The sequence below is a fragment of the Xenia sp. Carnegie-2017 genome, unplaced genomic scaffold (genome assembly GCF_021976095.1).
Source record: "Xenia sp. Carnegie-2017 unplaced genomic scaffold, XeniaSp_v1 HiC_scaffold_20, whole genome shotgun sequence".
Classification (NCBI taxonomy): domain Eukaryota; kingdom Metazoa; phylum Cnidaria; class Anthozoa; order Malacalcyonacea; family Xeniidae; genus Xenia; species Xenia sp. Carnegie-2017.
Genome location: NW_025813483.1, coordinates 10,039,899 through 10,059,078, shown reverse-complemented (window position 1 = coordinate 10,059,078; position 19,180 = coordinate 10,039,899). Strand labels below are relative to the sequence as shown.

Here is a 19,180-nt window from a genome sequence, read left to right as displayed (position 1 = left end):
ATCCATACCACTTTTCCAAATCCCTGATCAAATCCGGTGGACACACAGAACGATAAAAGATTTCAAGCGATCTTTGTATACACCGAAGTAAAGCGTCGTGAGATAAGCCAGAAAAATGCGTGTAAATCTCGGCGACGATGTTCTCTTCAGTCACACCACTAACACGTGTACCAGGCCGGACACTAGCATGAAGAGACCTGGGGGAATTAATGTGCCTCGGAGTTTGCGTTGGAGACAAAGGCGACATTGAGCGATGGTATGCTGCTAGGTTTATAACTTCCTGAAATGTAATGGTTGGAATATAATAACTCATATTTAACAAATTATGTTTATAATAAATACGAGAGCCAACATACAACTTTTAATAGAGCAATTTTGGTGTAAAGGTTTTTTAATGAGTGATGCTGCGTCTGTGACTTAAGACATTTACTAAATATAACTAAGATACCAAATGTAACAAACATACTAAAAATTATAAGTTGGCATTTCATATTTATTTTAAAAACCCGTTTTCAGCCAGGCAAATCTATGGCCACGATTTTAAATAATTGTTCAAGAAGTACACTAATTTCAAATCTACCCAGAAAAAGATCTATACTTGAAAGTGACATCATACACTTGGTCGTGCGTAATATAAAACTGCGAGTAAACTCAAAACGGTCTTTAGATTTCTTAAGATAGTCAATCATCCAGTCATACAATTAGTCAGAGGCAGTCTTACTTGAACTGAGTTATCAACACTTTTCAACATCGACAAAATATTTTTCTTCTTTTCTTGTATGTTTTTTCGAAATTCATCAAGAAATTCGTCAGGTCGCCATCGTTTCTCAAATGCCAGGTCAACATCAAACAATATACTCTTCTCTAACATTGCAACAGTTTGGTAAATTCCATCCACGACAACCTAAAATGTTCAATTATCATTTTAATTGGGCCTGTAACAAAACAAATTCATTCCTCACGAACTTTAATATGCTATCGTGCATTCACATTGTTTTTTGCGCTTATCTTTTTACATAGAAAACAAAAAGAGCTTTTGACTTTTTGATCTCATAACAACCAGAAATGATCGAGTACTCCTTAAGTGAAAAATCAAAGCTGCATTTTTCCATCGTTCGTGTTTCATTTGCCTTTGTTTGAAATAGCAGTGAAATTTCCAAGATTATACACACAGTTCAAATTGCATTCAACTCCTTCAATTCCCTATTCCTTCAAACATACATACAGACACAGTTGCTATTCAATTTATGAAAAACACAAACCACAGGCATCGTAATTTGGTCGTATCCCTTTCTCTGTATAAATAATAAAAAACCTTTGACTTTTGACCTCTAAAAGTTCTTATGAAAGAATTTTGAAAAAATTGAAAACAGCCAGGCACTAAATTGGATTCTAAGCTTTTGATACTTGGGTGACTCGCTGATTGAATGCTGCTCGAAATTATAGCCTCGTTAGCGAAGCATGACCTTAGTTCATTAATGTAATTAGTGACTTTATCAATTATTTTTGACTAGGTCATTTTAATAGGTCATCTTACCATTCACCTCTCTTTTATTACATTCAAAAGTGAAAAATGTTTTTAAGGGACACGACAATCTTTTCGTACAAAACAAAACACAAGAGTTTAAAATGTAGTGTTATGCAATAATGGCCTTTAATATTTCATGATAACTTCGCATTTAAGCTTCACCTTGTTTACACTTTCAACGACAGTGCGAAGTCGTCCGTTGGCGAGGCGTACTTGATGTAAGAAGGCATCAATGTTCATACTGTTCCACGCGAGAGTTGATAGTCCGGGCTGTAGGTATTGAACAACGGACTCCATATGCGGTAGCAATAGCTTCTGTAAAGGCTGAATTACCATAGCACAAATGGTGGAGTAGTCCTTCAGGAGACATTCCAAGTGTTGCTTGTAATTCTTGAAACGACTTTCCTATATAAGAATATTGTTTAAACATTCACAATACGATGGATGGAGTTAAATAATGAACCAATTTGGCTTGAAAAGAAATTCAAGCTGTGAAACGCAAGGAAGTCACTTTAGGTTTGTCAGATGTTTATTCAACTACACAAGACAGCATCTCGTTGAATGGTAGTTGTAGTCCAGCATTTAGAGCGACCATCTAGGTAACACGATAGAAGATAACAACTTATACAAGATTTTCTTCGTTGACCAAGCATGATTTACAGTTTGTACTGTGCTTTGGTATCGTGTATGATCAAAATGGACAAAGTCAAACGTAGTGAATGTAAATACGACAATAATCAAACATCATGTAGTGAGCAAAGTTACGGTTTTAGACCAAAATTGTAAGTTAAGTAATTGTATGTTGCACCTGACGAAAGACTTCCATAGCATTTTCTGGCAGCAATATTCCGAACCTTCCCAAAACCTTACAATCCTGTATGAGTTCAACGATTCTAAACAAGAAGGAAATGGAAGCATCAATAATAACTCAGTTTAACATCAAAAATAACTCCCATTTGGTTTCCGGTTTCCTCGTTATCTTTCATCAGACAAATCCGTTCAATGGGCGGCTAAAATGCTACAGTAGGCATATGAAAATGTTTCGAAAAAAGGACATGCGCATAATTTTACGTTCGTCCATTTATCAAACATTTTATTTTTTCTGTTCAAGTACTCTTCTATATCCAGGGGCAGAGCTTCTGAGGGGAAGGGATGTAGGGGAAAACGCACACTAGAGAAAAACTTGAAAATGTGTGCATTCTGTCTGCCAGCAATTTGCACAGTAAGAATATAGTAAAGTCAGTTGGCTATCAACTACAGGCCCCTGAAAACACTTTGAAAGCAAACCAATACACCTCTTCTAGAATCTGTACCTCTAACCGTACTGTCGTACGAACATACATTCGTCTTGATTCAAATGATTTCTGCATTGACACAACTATACTCCCAAGCAAGAACATACTGGGGACAAGAGAAAAGTGATACGTTTAACCCCATTTCCACGTAAGCACAGCTACTACCATTTTCAATTCTTTATCTCATTAATATACCTCATCCAATAATTTGTTCGATATATCATTACCATGAACACTACAATTTACCTGTCATCAGCATTCACAACGAGTTCTTTCGTATCAAGATGACGAGTAAGAAGCGGTAACTTCAATGCCACTTTAGCGCTGTCAATTCGTGACTTCCACATGCTCAACCAAAGACTTTCAAACTTCACCAACGCAGTTGCTATCCGATTGTAGAATTTCACAATTCGACCAAAGTCCTTCAAAGTGAAACGATACAGCAATTTTTAATAAAACACGCACGAAACGTGTGATTTAATGCTATTCTTTTTGCATTTGCATTTTCTTTCTCCTTAGTAAACTTAGGTTTTTTCGCTTTTACAAACCTCGGCAATTTTAAATTTTGATTGCAAAAAAATAGAAAGTAACAACAGTTAACTTTATATTGAACACAGTGCCACCGACAAGATATAACGTAATTGGTATCCTGTAAAATAGTTTCTAATATATATATATGAATAATTGTAAGAATCCAGATAGTCGTGCATACAGACTACGAACTTTTGGGAATGCATTCAGTTTGCTCCAACAAAATCTTGCAAAATTGAGCCATATTTGAATCGAGAAATCGATTTCTATTTGAGAACTATTTCCACTCCTCTACCGTGTTGTAGTATATTATAGTAATATATTAAAATACGAAATAAATTACATATACGTTATAATTATTAATGTATAGCATTGAAAATATACGTAGTTACGTACACGCAAAGAAGTAATGAACTTGTTTTCTTTAAATATCTTCATCGGTTCTTCGATCTTCCTCAACAAACTACGTGACCAAGAAATGGCCCCGGACACCACGGGAGCATTTCGAAAAATTGGAGGATTTTCCTGTGCCAATACACAGGAACATAAAATAAATTTCAGTGAAAATAGAAGTAAATCTCATTTCACAACAGTAAGTATGACACTACCATTTATAATAACTGCGTTATTCTTTTAACTGATTGAACTTATTCATAATGGAAAAACAGGAGCACACACATTAATAGACTCAAGCCCCCCTCCAACCGAATCACACTGGACGCATTCCGTTTCCGAAGGACAGTGTACCTTATTTGTTTCATACAGATTTTGAACATCTTCGAGAACATCTTCAAAGTTTGAAAACACAGCACTATATTTCTCGGAGAGTATTGCCCTTAATCCCGGACGGTTAGCGACATGCTCGAATCTGTGAGAATGGAAAAGAAAACAACAAAATATGTTAAATATAAATCTAATGCTTTACATTCCGTAGAATTTCACTTCGTTTGACGAGAAAATCTTTCATCATTGTTTGCAACAACAACAGACAATGCGCAGTACGAATCAACATTTGCTACGCAATGAAAAACCGCTAAACCGCTCGGTGAATGGTTGAAACATTCTTAGAGACTACTGCTTATGTATTACAGCGAATTTTTCAGACAATCAAAATGTACATGATTAGTTGCCCAATAGTTAGGAACATTCATCTATTTCGCTTTATTTTAACACACATAGATAAATATGCTCTTATATATGCATGCTCTACTGTATATAAATAGGCTGTGATGTTAAAAGTTAAAAGTCTGACGATGCCGTCTATTTAAGAGCTGGCAAAATTTTTCCACCAAAAATTCACCCCCTAATTGAGCGTGTCAAATGCATGCCGCCGAAGTAAAAGTATTTCTATATAAAACCTTACGAGCCTGACAAATAATAATTCACGCAATTCCTTCTCGTATTCGCCCATTACAATTTTTCCCCTTTCCTATCATACTACACGTGTGTATGATTTTTGTACTGCTAGGGCGCAGACGTTTCAGTATGTTTGATGACCTACAAACGGAGTGAATTCCTGAGGAGGCGTTCGTGTTTTCTATTCCTACCGGGATAAAATTTGCAAAGATCTTTCAACGTTTGGCTTCAATGCAAAAATTCTCTACAGCAAAACAGAAAATACAACATCAACGGGATGGCAACTGAAATCAAATGATAATTAACTGAAAACCTGACATCGGCCTACATACATTCAATGATCATGACTGCCAGTCTGACATCCTGCATACATTCAATGATCACGACTGACAATCTAACATCCTGCATACATTCAATAATCATGACTGCCAGTCTGACATCCTGCATACATTCAATGATCATGACTGCCAGTCTGACATCCTGCATATATTCAATGATCACGACTGACAGTCTAACATCCTGCATACATTCAATGATCATGACTGCCAGTCTGACATCCTGCATACATTCAATGATCATGACTGACAGCCTAACATCCTGCATACATTCAATGATCATGACTACCAGTCTGACATCCTGCATACATTCAATGATCATGACTGACAATCTAACATCCTGCATACATTCAATGATCATGACTACCAGTCTGACATCCTGCATACATTCAATGATGATGACTGACAATCTAACATCCTGCATACATTCAATGATCACGACTGCCAGTCTGACATCCTGCATACATTCAATGATCATGAATGCCAGTCTGACATCCTGCATACATTCAATGATCATGACTGCCAGTCTTACATCCTATATACATTCAATGATCACGACTTCCAGTCTGACATCCTGCATACATTCAATGATCACGACTGCCAGTCAGACATCCTGCATACGTTCAATGGTCATGACTGACAATCTGACATCCTACATACATTCAATGATCATGACTGCCAGTCTGACATCCTGCATACATTCAATGATCACGACTGCCAGTCTAACATCCTATATATATTCAATGATCATGACTTCCAGTCTGACATCCTGCATACATTCAATGATCATGACTGACAATCTGACATCCTGCATACATTCAATGATCATGACTGCCAGTCAGACATCCTGCATACATTCAATGATCATGACTGACAATCTGACATCCTGCATACATTCAATGATCATGACTGCCAGTCAGACATCCTACATACATTCAATGATCACGACTGCCAGTCTGATATCCTACATACATTCAATGATCACGACTGCCAGTCTGACATCCTGCATACATTCAATGATCATGACTGCCAGTCTTACATCCTATATACATTCAATGATCACGACTTCCAGTCTGACATCCTGCATACATTCAATGATCACGACTGCCAGTCAGACATCCTGCATACGTTCAATGATCACGACTGACAATCTAACATCCTACATACATTCAATGATCATGACTGCCAGTCTGACATCCTGCATACATTCAATGATCACGACTGACAGTCTAACATCCTATATACATTCAATGATCATGACTTCCAGTCTGACATCCTGCATACATTCAATGATCATGACTGACAATCTGACATCCTGCATACATTCAATGATCATGACTGACAATCTGACATCCTGCATACATTCAATGATCATGACTGCCAGTCAGACATCCTGCATACATTCAATGATCATGACTGACAATCTGACATCCTGCATACATTCAATGATCATGACTGCCAGTCAGACATCCTACATACATTCAATGATCACGACTGCCAGTCTGATATCCTACATACATTCAATGATCACGACTGCCAGTCTGACATCCTGCATACATTCAATGATCATGACTGCCAGTCTGACATCCTGCATACATTCAATGATCACGACTGACAGTCTAACATCCTGCATACATTCAATGATCATGACTGACAGTCTAACATCCTGCATACATTCAATGATCATGACTGCCAGTCTGACATCCAGCATACATTCAATGATCATGACTGCCAGTCTGACATCCTGCATACATTCAATGATCACGACTGACAGTCTAACATCCTGCATACATTCAATGATCATGAATGCCAGTCTGACATCCTGCATACATTCAATGACCATGACTGCCAGTCTGACATCCTGCATACATTCAATGATCACGACTGACAGTCTAACATCCTGCATACATTCAATGATCATGAATGCCAGTCTGACATCCTGTATACATTCAATGATCACGACTGCCAGTCTAACATCCTATATACATTCAATGGTCATGACTGACAGTCTGATATCCTGCATACATTCAATGATCACGACTGCCAGTCTGACATCCTGCATACATTCAATGATCATGACTGCCAGTCTAACATCCTGCATACATTCAATGATCATGACTGCCAGTCTGACATCCTGCATACATTCAATGATCATCACTGCCTATGAATGTATGATACCCTAAGACTTTGTTGTGAGAACAGCATTAACATAAAAGAGCTATAATAGTTCGACCGAAACCTATTCCAAAGATAATCCCCCTCGCACACAATACATATCACGATCCATCCATGGTGAATTCAAACAAAGAAACTTACATCGAGATACTGGCATACGATGCTTTCTATCTTATTAACTTTGTTGACGTATTCAGAGAAAGCAAGTTCAAATTTCTCACGATCTTTACCAAGGATGTTCAGAAAACTATGTGTGGATATGGATTCAACCAATGACTCCCTTATATCCTGTAGCATGACGGACAGTTCACGTGATAAACTTGGTGAATCTTCACTCATCACTTCCTCTTCTGAAATACACAAAATTTAATCTATGTACTCTTTACCAAGAGAGAATCCCTCAACTACTCAGCCAAGAACTCTATGCTGATAGGAACCAATAAATAGTAAACTGGAATGCTAATACCCACACTCCTTTGAAAATCCACTAGGCATAGCGAAAATCTACTTAAAAGAATCGCGCTGCTTTAAATTCTTTATTTTTTTTTTAAATTTCGCTGACGATAACATTCGGAAAGATTGAAAAACCCGTGAAACTTAGTTTAAGCACAATGACAATACTTTTATGTACGTGACACCAACATCATAAATTTACTGTCACGTATTGAAGAATTCTTAATGTGTTCCAGGTGCAAATTGTTGCATCGAATCTGACAAACATTTTCAAGTACATCTTGACGCAAAGAGACGTCGCTTAAGAAAAAAATTCGAAGATTGAAATGCATTTATATCCAAACAACATTTCTATTTCCTATAAAGTTAACTTTATCTCCGTGACAGTGTCTCCACAAATTTGAAAGTAAGAAAAAATCTGACAAAACATCATGAATAACAAATGCTATTGAAACAATTTACTCAAGCTTCTCCTCCAACCCCTCCCGTCCGTGTAAACATAAACATAACCTCACCACCATTAATGATGACAACTCTAGACATACCTTCATCAATACTGAGGTCGGAGGTCGTACGCAGTGAATCGGAATGTTCATAGTCGTCGTCATCTTCATTATCCTCAACAACTCCCTCTTCTTGCTTTGTGTCCTTGTGGGAGAGACGTGGTAGATCACTCACAGCGTTGCACAGCTTGGAGAACTGAGCAAGGGAATTAATGATGTCCAGCATATTTCGAACACGTGAACACAACATTTCCATTGTCGCAAATATGGTTTCTTCATCAAACAGAGAAACTCCAAATGAACTTTGCATACTAGGACAGTCCGAATCTCTAAGTCTGTTGCCTAATAATAGTAAGAGGTTATAATATAACCAATACGAATGAAAGTGACAACAACACGAATCACTTTATTTTAAATAAATAATTTTATATAAACCCAACCTTAATGTTTGTAAGTTTTCTTCTTGTACTATTGAAAACTTTTGTAATATAAAAAATGGTGAATTTAAAGTCAGTCATCTCCCAATTTACACATCTTAAAATCGTGTCTATTTTGTTTACTAACTTACTATGCGATAAACCTGGAGAACTTATATCTAAAATTTTTGTTGTTATAAAAATTGTGTAACATTGGCGAGCATAAATAAATGCAAATAAATATATTACTTAGAAAACGACTGACCACAAGAATCTCTACTTTACATAACGTAGAAGTAAACGCGCAGACATTCATTTTAAAAAGAAAGTCCATTAAAATTTTAGAAGATCTTTTACGTACTTAACACAATAAAAAATTTCACGTCATATAAACTTTAATAATGAACATAAAGTGTTAAAAATAGATACACATAAAATGAACTAAAGGTCTCGAAAGTCGCATGCAAGAAGAGTTAGAAAACAAAATTACCTAGAGTTGACGTATTGGACGGAAGTCGTTGAGCATTCGTCTGCGAATTCGCCTTGTAACCGGGGTAGAGAATTGAACGCTTCTTCGCAACGTGTTGAACAGCACTGGAGCCTGGTGCAAGTACAAAAGAGGAGTGACCACTACTTACAGCGCCCAGCGTATCGCGCAGTGTTCTAAACATGTCACGGTATTGTTTCTGCAGCAGAAGGCACGAGTTCAGGCGCGAGGAGAAACTGGTATTCTGTTCTTGGATTGGATTCGTTACATCAGCCTGCAAAGAAACAACAACATTTTTGACTAAAAAATGGCCAAACGAAAAACCGATTCAATCAAGGTCGTATTGATACGTCGATACAGATGAGATCAACAGACAGTTTTTGGAAGCTTCACCAATGGGTGAATTGAGAATGGACTTCCTTGATTATCAGTCTCATGTCACGCCACGGGACGTCACTCACACTAGATCACATAAAACTGCACCACACGACACACGACACGACATCACATCATACCACATCACATCACATGTCCAACTTTCTCAAATAAAAAGGCTGTGATAGAAAATATGAGAAGTTTGGAACCAATTGCATACACTGAAAAACTGTACATTACCATTTTTTTCTTGCTTCTAATCTTGGCTGCAGCTATCGCTACTTGGCTAGCATTTATATCCTCAACTTCATTATCTATCACTTTCCATAATGTATCCTCATCATCTCTTGTGATAGATGCCCTAAGATAAATTGTTAACACCCACACAATTTGGTTGGTTATCTGAAAAAAAAAGAAAAAACTCGAAACAGTTAAAAAAAAATTACATACATGGGTTGATCATGGTTAAATTAACCTTATTTTACTCTTGCATGAACTGTGGTGAAATTGTATGGTTTTTTTTCTGGTAGGAATTGGGGAAAAATATTTCCAACTGTGTTTTCACTATTGCTCTTTTGAAATACAGTCCATCAGATTGTCAATGAAGCCAAGTAAAAAAATTAGGCTCATAACAATTTGAAATGTCACAGAGAGCCAGTTGATAAATTTCAAGGCTCAAAGTATCACCCCATACCTTTGAAAACAACGTTCCAAGATATCCATTACGACAATAATGCCGCGATATAGCATCCATTTGTCGAATGCATGACATCAAACCAGGTAGGACTGAGTTAGATAGGATTGAAACATTTGGATTAGGGAGATATAGCTGATCGAAAAATCTCTTGAGCGCATCCAAGTATTTGACTTTGTCCTTTGTTTCATTAAATGCATCTGTAATGCTAAGTTTGTGGAATCAATGAGATGTTATGAAGATGGGTATAGTGTCCATGTACATGTTTTCAATAAAAATGTTGTCACTAAAGACGTTGCCACTAGAAATGTTGCAAATAGAGATGTTGTCACTAGAGACATTGGAGATGCAGGTAAAATGTTGTCAATGGAAATGCTGCCACTAAAAAGTAGCCAATAGAGATCCTGCCAACAGATAAGTATGTTGTCTATGAAGATGTTGTTGATAAAAATGTTGTCAAAAGGAATCTTGTCAATAAAGATGGTGTTAACAGAGAGGTTGTGTAAATACTGGTAGTCATATAAAATATCTACATAAAAACCAACTTCAAAATCAGATCACTTCTAATCAAGACACAACAGTAGAGCATCTAAGGAAACCATTGTAAACAAAAATTAATTGACAAATTTTTTTACCTTGCATCAATAGATTTCCATTTTTTTAATATTCTTGATTTGCCAGCTATCAATATAGATATTACACCTTTGCATTCCTTGCTCTTGAGCTGCTCTGTGATACCAATTAATTGTTTCTGATGGCGATGCCATAATTGAGACTCACTTAGAGGACCTTGTGCCCCATCTATAGGCCTAGGCATGATGAAAAAGACGAATAACTAAATCGCAAAAGAATGTCATACATGCAAAACAATAATAAGCTTTATATGATAAAGCTTTCCACCCCTAAAACTTAAAAATTGAGAAAAGATCAAAAACATAAAAGAAAGACTTCACAATATGACACTTCTCAAACTTCTATTTGATCGTTTGTAAATGTGATTTAAGTAAGGTGTTGAATTATTTACATGCAAAAAAAACATTCGTGAACCCTATTAATTATATTTAAATTAAATAGCATGGCTATGCAGGAGTGGACACTTGACAAAATATTGGCGGACAGTACCCTCTCCCCTAGGGTCATCAACCCCAGTGGATATGAATACCCCAGTCTGAAAAGCATAAATTAATTAAATTTTTAAAACCCAGTTTTGAAAACCATACATTAATTAAAACCATTCATAAGCAGATTCTACAATTACTGCTCACAGCTTTCCTTACTTTTCATCAATTCCACCACACATAATTATTTCAACTGTGTGAATCCAATCATTTACCAAAGCCTCGTACTCAGCCAAGACCAATGGATTGACTGCAGCAGCCCGATTTTGCTTGAAGTCATTGCTAATTTGTACTCCTGTACGCTTTAGTATCGGCTGCGGGGCAACTGACGCTGAAGCATATTCGTTCAAATTCGAAACAAGTTTGTCAAATTGTGTGAAGAAATTTGATGTACTTTCTTCAGTGCACTCCCAATTTCCTCGAGCGCGCAACATGGGAACAAAAATATCGCCAACAAGTAAGTTAAGCGTAAGAAGTGGACTCTCCTTTATCTCGCCACAAAATACTTCTTTCTCTACACGACACGACTCGATAACATGGTCCGCACACGAGCGAAGAAAGTACAGACAAATCGAGTCTTCGTTTAACACGTCGCGAAGTTTCGCTGTTGTATTTGTCACAGACATTTTTCTCACAACATTGGCACTTTGCGAGGGTTTTTGACAGTAGAAAAACAGTTTAGTATGTCCTCCAATCGCCAAAAAGTCGTTTATGCTGTCCAAAGTGGTTTGTTCGGCCATGAAATCTTCAAGCATGGTCGGGCTGTCGTGAGCTCCGATATGGAAAGTTTCTTGCAATTTCGTCGCAAACCACCAATGTCTTTCATCCATTTTCTTATATATTGTACTTTTTTTAAATACTGAACCCTATCTAATGCATTCCTTGGACATACACGTTTTTTATCCATCGAAACGTTTCCAAAATGTTGTTCATGGCAAGCCATCTTGAATTTAACTTTAAAGTTTTATTGGTTTGGGCTGTTGCTATACGTTGCTAAGGCCGTTTGCCATAAAAAAGGCGGAAAATTTTTTGAAAAATTTTATTTCCAAATTCAAGAAGGCAAAATACAAGTTTCAGATATTACCATGAGATTATGCTTTAAACATTGTGATTATTGAAGAAATTGTCAAGTTCACATTTATTAATTATATTTTAATTTTTAAATGTCAAAGTATAACAAAAATCTACAAAACATATTGCAAGCATATGTTCACCCTAGAATTAACTATGACATGACAAGTTGATAAATATTACTAATTGCTTTTACAACATCCTTGACTATACACACGACAACAAGTCCAATTGACCTAGAAGATATGACTCAATGTCACTTTCAATGTTATATTGAACACATTGAGCTTCTTTCAAAGTTTATCATATTTATCATATGAACAAAAAATCACACAGAATTCACAAATTGCCAGAGCATTTTACACTTGTCATATACAGTCTCTTGACTTGAAATGTGGATAATGGTGTACCTTGACACTGTCATATGTTGAATCCATGTTGCCTCATGCACTGTTTATGAGCCTCAATCAAGCTTTGACAATTGATTTCTCCCTTTTCCATTATGCTAAATATAATGGTTTAAAAACTTATTTGAATTTGAACGTTATTCGCAATGATTTGATCATGACTAGATGCTAATAATGACATTGTTATCATTGGTTTGGGTACAAGAACTCAATGGCCATGTTATGAGCAAGAAACTTTGCCTTGAACAATCCTTGACTTGCAATTCATGATACAAGTGCTATTATTGACATCAGCCGATGTGGGCATGCAACATGATTGCAAGTCAAAAGTTGATAGTTGACAATTGACATAACCAATGAGTTCTTTCACATCAGTTTACACATGACCAAATATCCTTGATGCAATAAGCATTTACAAAGGAATACAAAAAGGAAGAGCAGAACCCAGTCGATATAACCACATTTTCAAACAACATTTTTTCAAACAAATAAAACCGAAGTCGAGGAGACTTGTAGCGTCATTACGAATATTAAACATTACGTAATACTTCGTTCAGGAGTAGTAAAGCGACTAACCATGAAATTTCAGAAACATGGACAATTCGTAGTAAAATCGCTTACAATTTATTATTTTACTAGTTTGCAGATGAAATTAGTGGTCGTTCCTCGTAAAGAAACAATTCCACTCAACGTGACAAATGTCATGTCTATGAGTATGACTACTACTCATTTACTAGTAGCCGTGCTAAATAAGCCTGATTTGAAAAGTTTAAAGCATAATTATGTCTAACCAGGCATCTCTTTCTTTTTTCGTTTCAGGACAGGCACAGCAAGGTTTTAGTTTCTTTTCTGCTTCTTTTGATGGAGTTGTTTTAGAGCTTGGAAGTGAAATTGAAGCTGAAGACATTATTCCAAGTTGTGATAGCTTACACATGAATTTACATGAATTGACGCTTACACATGAATTTACATGAATACTACCAATATGTACACCTCTGTACTAACTGATCGTTCACTCAAGTTTAACAAATTTTCAACAAAAATTGTAAATGACAAACGTCCAGAACGTAAATTTCGTAAGATATTGTTCATAAAGGATAAACTTTCTATGTCAATAATATTTACTAAATTTTAGGCTTTTGAAAGTATCCTCGAGCTGTCTATTTGAACTTGAAGAAAGCAGTAAGCACTATTATAACTTTATTGAAATTTTGATAAAATTTTGTACATTTTATAATTCAAGTACTAGTAGTCTAATACCCTCAAGCATACTAACATATGTCAGTATTCTACTTAACGCATTCATTTGTAACGTTGCCTTATCATTTTCAATGCTAATAAATTAATTCTGTCCAATCACGATTTTCCCACATGAACATATGAAAACGATGACTGACTGCAGTTTGCAACAAATGGATTGATAGTCCACAATTTCCCATCAAATATATTTCTACAGTAATTCAAATTCTGGATAGACTCATCATTGCTTCAATTGATCTACCAAAAATAATATAACTTTAATTATAACAACCAACAACTTGCCACATTTGAGCAATGTAAATAAAAAATCTGGTAAAAAAAGCTTATTCAAAAACCTGTCAACCATTCGACTCCCTCATTTAATCCTTCACCAGTCAGAGCATTACTTGCACTATGAAATAAAAACCACCAAGACCATATTATTTCAAAGATAGTTTAACATCATTCAAAGCAATAATGTTTAACATTATTACATACCATATGTGCCATGGTTTATCTTTAATCTCATCGAGCTTCATAACATTACTGACCTAGTTATGCAAAATATTCGAAACCAAGGAATAAATTAATTCAAAAAATTAACTTGAGAGGTGCAACTTGAATCACTATCAACATATCCACTAAAATGACTATATTGGTGGTAAATACCTTAACAGATGATAATGAGTCTCTCATGTCCATTTTGTTTGCAAAGAAAAGAATTGGCACACGTCTTGAAGATATATCTGAAAAATGTAAAGTTATATCACTCAAAAACAAAAATGCCATTTCAAACATGGCAATTGTGCTAAAAAATATAAAGTAGTCTACAAGAATTACATTAAGAATATTCAAGATGAAGACCTGGATGTTTAAGTAGTAGATCCAATTCCTCTTTTGAAACAACAACTCTCAATTTGTCACTGCTATCAATGACAAATATTACAGCCTGGGCATCCCTGTGTATGAAGCAGATGAATGAATTTTATGTAAACAAAGGCACCTATCGATGTTAAATATTACAGCCTGGGCATTTCAGTGAATGAAGCCTATACTAATGACACATAGCTGTAACTGAGAAACAAACAAATCATTGCTTACAGCAAGATTGGTGAAACTTTTGTCTTCCTAGTATTGTTCATTTTTTTTGGAAAATCATATAATAAATCAATATTTAATGTTTATTAGTAATTTATGTTAATATAATTGTAAATTGTAACTATGTTACAATGCAAGCACACATATACATAGTGGTTCACCAACCAGCTATTGCATTAAATAAAGAAGTCAAAATCAAAAGTTACCTGTAATAATGCTCCCATAAATTTCTATATTTTCCCTGCCCAGACATATCAAAGACCGTAAAGGACAAGCTATGGGAATATTAAACTTCAGTTGTTACCACGACAACAGCCCGACATTTGGAAAATTTACACAATTACAATTACCTTTGACTTGCAAACTTTTCCACACTAAATCCGATGGTGGGAACAATATCTGTTGTTTGCGCCTAAAAAAATCAGTTAGCTGATTTTAAAAATTCATATTAATAAGTTGGATTATAATGCGTAAGATAGATGAATCTTAATACTTTGTCTGGCTTCAAATGATTGATTATCGTTGTCTTGCCACTGTTATCTAAGCCAACACACAGTACACTTGCTTCCTTCTTCTTTATGCCAAGCCATGTGGCTAATTTATCGAACAATCCCATCGTTTTCGTTCGAAATGACAAGAAGAAAATCAATTACACGATAAGGACGCCATTTGTCATGGTAACCAATGCCAACACTGACCTCTAGACACATAATTTTTATTTGGATAAACCATGGGATAAACCAGTGAACTCTAAAGATAAGTTTTACACTTCACTAGGATAATCTCAATGGATAGGGAACGAATCACTCAAAGCAGCAATTTCTTTCTCTAATTAATATTCCCGTGAAAAAAATCACAGATTTGTATATTATTGATATTAAGTTTGAAAATTGTAATCCAGGCATTTAATATGTAAAAGATAAAAGTTTCTCCGGATTTTAAGTGATTTTTATTGAGCTTTCGACTCGTTGCTCGACGAGAGAAATCCGGAGAAACTTTTATCTTTTATATATTATTGATATTATATTGGTGTAAAAAAATGTCATCAAAAATGAAACAACACTAATTTTTGGATAAATCCGAAATCCACATGTACTTAACTTGGTCCAGGTATTAAATGTAAAGGTCAGTGGATAAACAGAGAACTTTGGTGAAACTATAACAACCATAGAAGTAAATATATCTATGTATTCACTTCAATGATAACAACAAAAGTTCATATTTTCCTCTTCGAAGCGACAAAATTGTACAATATGTAATGAAAATGTTTTCTTTCTGGTCAAATGACGAGGACGAAAATTCAGACTGTGGCAAAAGTGACAAAAAAACAAAGAAAGGCAAAGGTGCACGAATCATAATTCATGGTAAACAATATTTCGCTGTTGTCTTGACTCCTTTGACACAATTTCCGCTAATTTGCGTTTCAGAGGGTAGACCACCTGTGAATGAGCGATATGGACACTTCAGTAAAGACTTGAACACATTTTCGAACAACGTTTTTCAAAACAATCGTAACGCAAAAGTTTTAAAAGAAAAAACAAAGCAAATGGACGGTAATGAGTGATTGCATTTTTTCGCTTCTTTCAAAATTGCTTGCCTCGCAAATCTAAGTATGTTTGTTTGTTTTCCATTGAAAGACATGCTTAAGGGTGTTTGGAGTGTACGAAAAGATGTACGTGTCAATAACCCAGTGAAAGCATCGGACGTTAGTCAAAAATCTTATTACTCCAGATATAACATGTCAAAAGGTAGTGTTCACAACTAACTCAAGTCTCAAATACTCAGGTGCAGAATGAAGAGTTTGCGCTAGATATCTTATAAGGCAATAGAAGGAAGGGTTAATAAATAATCTTTTTTGATATGGGTATAATTCAACATGCATACAAGCTCATATATCCATATATTTTTAATAGTGTAGTAATGTTCACAGGTCACTGCAGTAAAGTAATTTGTGTATTAGTCCCCCCTACCGTAAACAAGCCCCCCCCCCTCATGTTTAAGCTCATAAAGAAGGGATTTAGACTCATATATATGCACAGGAGTTTATAGACGGAATTTGAACAAGACTTTGATCTTATTCACTGCAATATGTTTTACAGGGGTGCACATGCCATGCAAAAAATTAAGGGTGATCAACATTTAGCACCCACTTTTTATCGCTTATATTTGAAGTCAGACTGACTTTTTTTTCCTTATCAGTTTTTAATATTTCATGAGAGAACCCTCCTCCCTTAATGTGCACCTATGTTCACATTTCATAGAATATAGTGGCTTCCTTACTTATCACAGGTTAGCACATACAATACAATATGAAAATATCAAATATATATTATACACTCAAAAAATAACTTACTTGCTTCTATAAAGTTGATGCTATGGTTCATTGATATCAAACCTTTCCACAATAGGGGAAGAAGAATCTAAGAATGGAAAAAATAGCTGGAACAATAGAAGTGCAATGAAAAAATGGCAAGTTGAAAGACCAGATTATTTACATGCTAAGGCTGTGGACACAGGTGATATATTGAGTGATGAGAATGACACACAAAACACCTACAATGATGTACAACAAAATAATATCGCCAACATATTCAAGGATAACACAACAGGTAATCATCATCATTATTTATGAAAGGTTCATTCAGCAAATCATCAAGCAATCACATCAAAGATAATCAAACAATAATTGATTTTGTTATCACAGGCAATGCTCCCAAGCAAAGGGAAATGTCCGCAAGAACAAAAAGCACAGAAGTTCAGCAATGCTTACCTGAGATCAACAGGAATGGGTATCTATACACCGCACGTGATGAAAACATCTGATAAACGTCATAATAAACCATGGAAAAGCTGACGCCGACTAAAATGCGCATTGGTGGACTACATCATAAACAAACATCAGCATCACAAATTGTATCATAACGCAAATGCGCCAACTGATAAAAGTGTGAGCAAAGTATCGTCGCCTCAAAAGAACTAGTCAGCAATTCTAACTATGAGCACGGCGAACTTTGTACACCACTTAATCTGACGTTTTCTTTTCTCTAGCTTTTTGAATAAAAAACTATAAATAATGTTAAATAATGTAAGTATTTGAAATGGGTCACTCATTTTTTGAACATCTTTTCGTAACAACTGCTTACTTACTACAAGGAAAATTGTCGAAACCGTTTTCAGTGGTCAGGGTCAACCAAGATGAAATGGTTGACCGCAGGGTGAGGTTAAGCGAACGAACACTTTAATTCTGGTAGACGCAGAATATCGAGGGAATCCTCAGCACAACCTGGGAAGTATTGTAGGAGAGAAGTTCGAGGAAATAGCCCCCCTCTTCCATACAATCTATACACAACGATGTATCGCTGTTGTTATTAGCGAAACACAGTATAGAATTTATTTCGCGATTAAATAATGGTACTTCAAACAAATTTGTTGTGTACTCATCAAACATTCCGAAAGGGGTACGGACAGAAAATTTCGACCTTTTTATCATTTAACTTCCCTATCGTTGTTATTCAACGCATTTTACCCGGCACGCATTGAGAGCCAACTGGCCGAATGAAATGTCATTAAGAATAACACAAGTAGAGTGCGCACATTATGGGGATTGTGGAGGTGTGTCACACCCCCAGCTTTTGTAAAATATGTATTAAAAAGTTGGTGCGGAACTCATGATAGAGGATAATGTCGGTCTGGCACAAGTTTTGAGCTTTTCTATCAAATAAAGACGCTACAAAATATCGATCCCAGGACACAAACCCTCGGTTTTGTGAGTGGTGTGTGGCCCTGGCTGATGAAAGCGTATAGCATCATTAGTCTAGCATCTCCACGGAATGAGGACATTTTGAAGTTTCAAAAACAATACCTTCAAACCTGAACACAAGCGAGGTTGTTGCCGGTGAGACGCCGATCATATGACAGGGGATTGTTAATACAATTTGCATGCAATGATTGTCATTGTTACACAAAGATAATTTTTGTTCAGTGCCAATTATTAACAATAAAGAGACATAATAGTTGCTAAAACTCTTTCTAAGTGACGCAAATAATGGTTCCGCTAAAATGAAAAACATGTCGATCTTCTTATTTTTAAACAGCCGCC

General features: G+C 35.8%; 4 protein-coding genes across 6 annotated transcripts in view; 1 reads left to right on the top strand and 3 right to left on the bottom strand.

Annotated features, from left to right (window-relative positions):
- Positions 1-12,226, bottom strand: part of LOC124442322 (dynein axonemal heavy chain 5-like) — a 59,395-nt gene extending 47,169 nt beyond the window's left edge. Inside the window, 15 exon segments of the mRNA XM_046992816.1 lie at positions 9-280; positions 722-904; positions 1,691-1,933; positions 2,337-2,421; positions 3,070-3,245; positions 3,751-3,879; positions 4,102-4,222; positions 4,902-4,954; positions 7,362-7,570; positions 8,219-8,518; positions 9,083-9,353; positions 9,695-9,856; positions 10,149-10,356; positions 10,784-10,957; positions 11,426-12,226. Of these exon segments, the coding sequence (XP_046848772.1) occupies positions 9-280; positions 722-904; positions 1,691-1,933; positions 2,337-2,421; positions 3,070-3,245; positions 3,751-3,879; positions 4,102-4,222; positions 4,902-4,954; positions 7,362-7,570; positions 8,219-8,518; positions 9,083-9,353; positions 9,695-9,856; positions 10,149-10,356; positions 10,784-10,957; positions 11,426-12,096 (3,257 nt within the window). The 5' untranslated portion in view covers positions 12,097-12,226.
- Positions 12,227-12,397: 171 nt separating this feature from the next.
- LOC124442334 (cytochrome c oxidase copper chaperone-like) lies at positions 12,398-13,892 on the bottom strand. Its single transcript, XM_046992835.1, has 3 exons — positions 13,536-13,892; positions 12,748-12,842; positions 12,398-12,573 (listed from the first exon to the last, which is right to left on the bottom strand). The coding sequence occupies exons 1-2, from the start codon at positions 13,676-13,678 to the stop codon at positions 12,758-12,760; spliced, it is 228 nt and encodes a 75-aa protein (XP_046848791.1). The 5' UTR covers positions 13,679-13,892; the 3' UTR covers positions 12,398-12,573; positions 12,748-12,757.
- A 35-nt stretch (positions 13,893-13,927) lies between these two features.
- On the bottom strand, positions 13,928-17,914 carry LOC124442328 (ADP-ribosylation factor-like protein 6). The gene is made up of 10 exons (XM_046992829.1): positions 17,852-17,914; positions 17,435-17,501; positions 15,575-15,779; positions 15,432-15,493; positions 15,288-15,356; positions 14,848-14,942; positions 14,653-14,729; positions 14,482-14,534; positions 14,340-14,395; positions 13,928-14,241 (listed from the first exon to the last, which is right to left on the bottom strand). Exons 3-10 carry the CDS (start codon positions 15,695-15,697, stop codon positions 14,225-14,227), a joined length of 552 nt encoding a protein of 183 aa, XP_046848785.1. The 5' UTR covers positions 15,698-15,779; positions 17,435-17,501; positions 17,852-17,914; the 3' UTR covers positions 13,928-14,224.
- On the top strand, positions 16,222-18,162 carry LOC124442327. 3 transcript variants are annotated; one of them, XM_046992827.1, is made up of 5 exons: positions 16,225-16,424; positions 16,509-16,634; positions 16,719-16,829; positions 17,490-17,690; positions 17,786-18,162. In XM_046992827.1, the coding sequence occupies exons 1-5, from the start codon at positions 16,340-16,342 to the stop codon at positions 17,902-17,904; spliced, it is 642 nt and encodes a 213-aa protein (XP_046848783.1). In that variant the 5' UTR covers positions 16,225-16,339; the 3' UTR covers positions 17,905-18,162. The 3 variants fall into 3 exon arrangements, with proteins under 3 accessions (XP_046848784.1, XP_046848782.1, XP_046848783.1); XM_046992826.1 differs by having other exon boundaries at positions 16,223-16,634; XM_046992828.1 differs by lacking the exon at positions 16,719-16,829 and having other exon boundaries at positions 16,222-16,634.
- Positions 18,163-19,180: the final 1,018 nt, after the last annotated feature.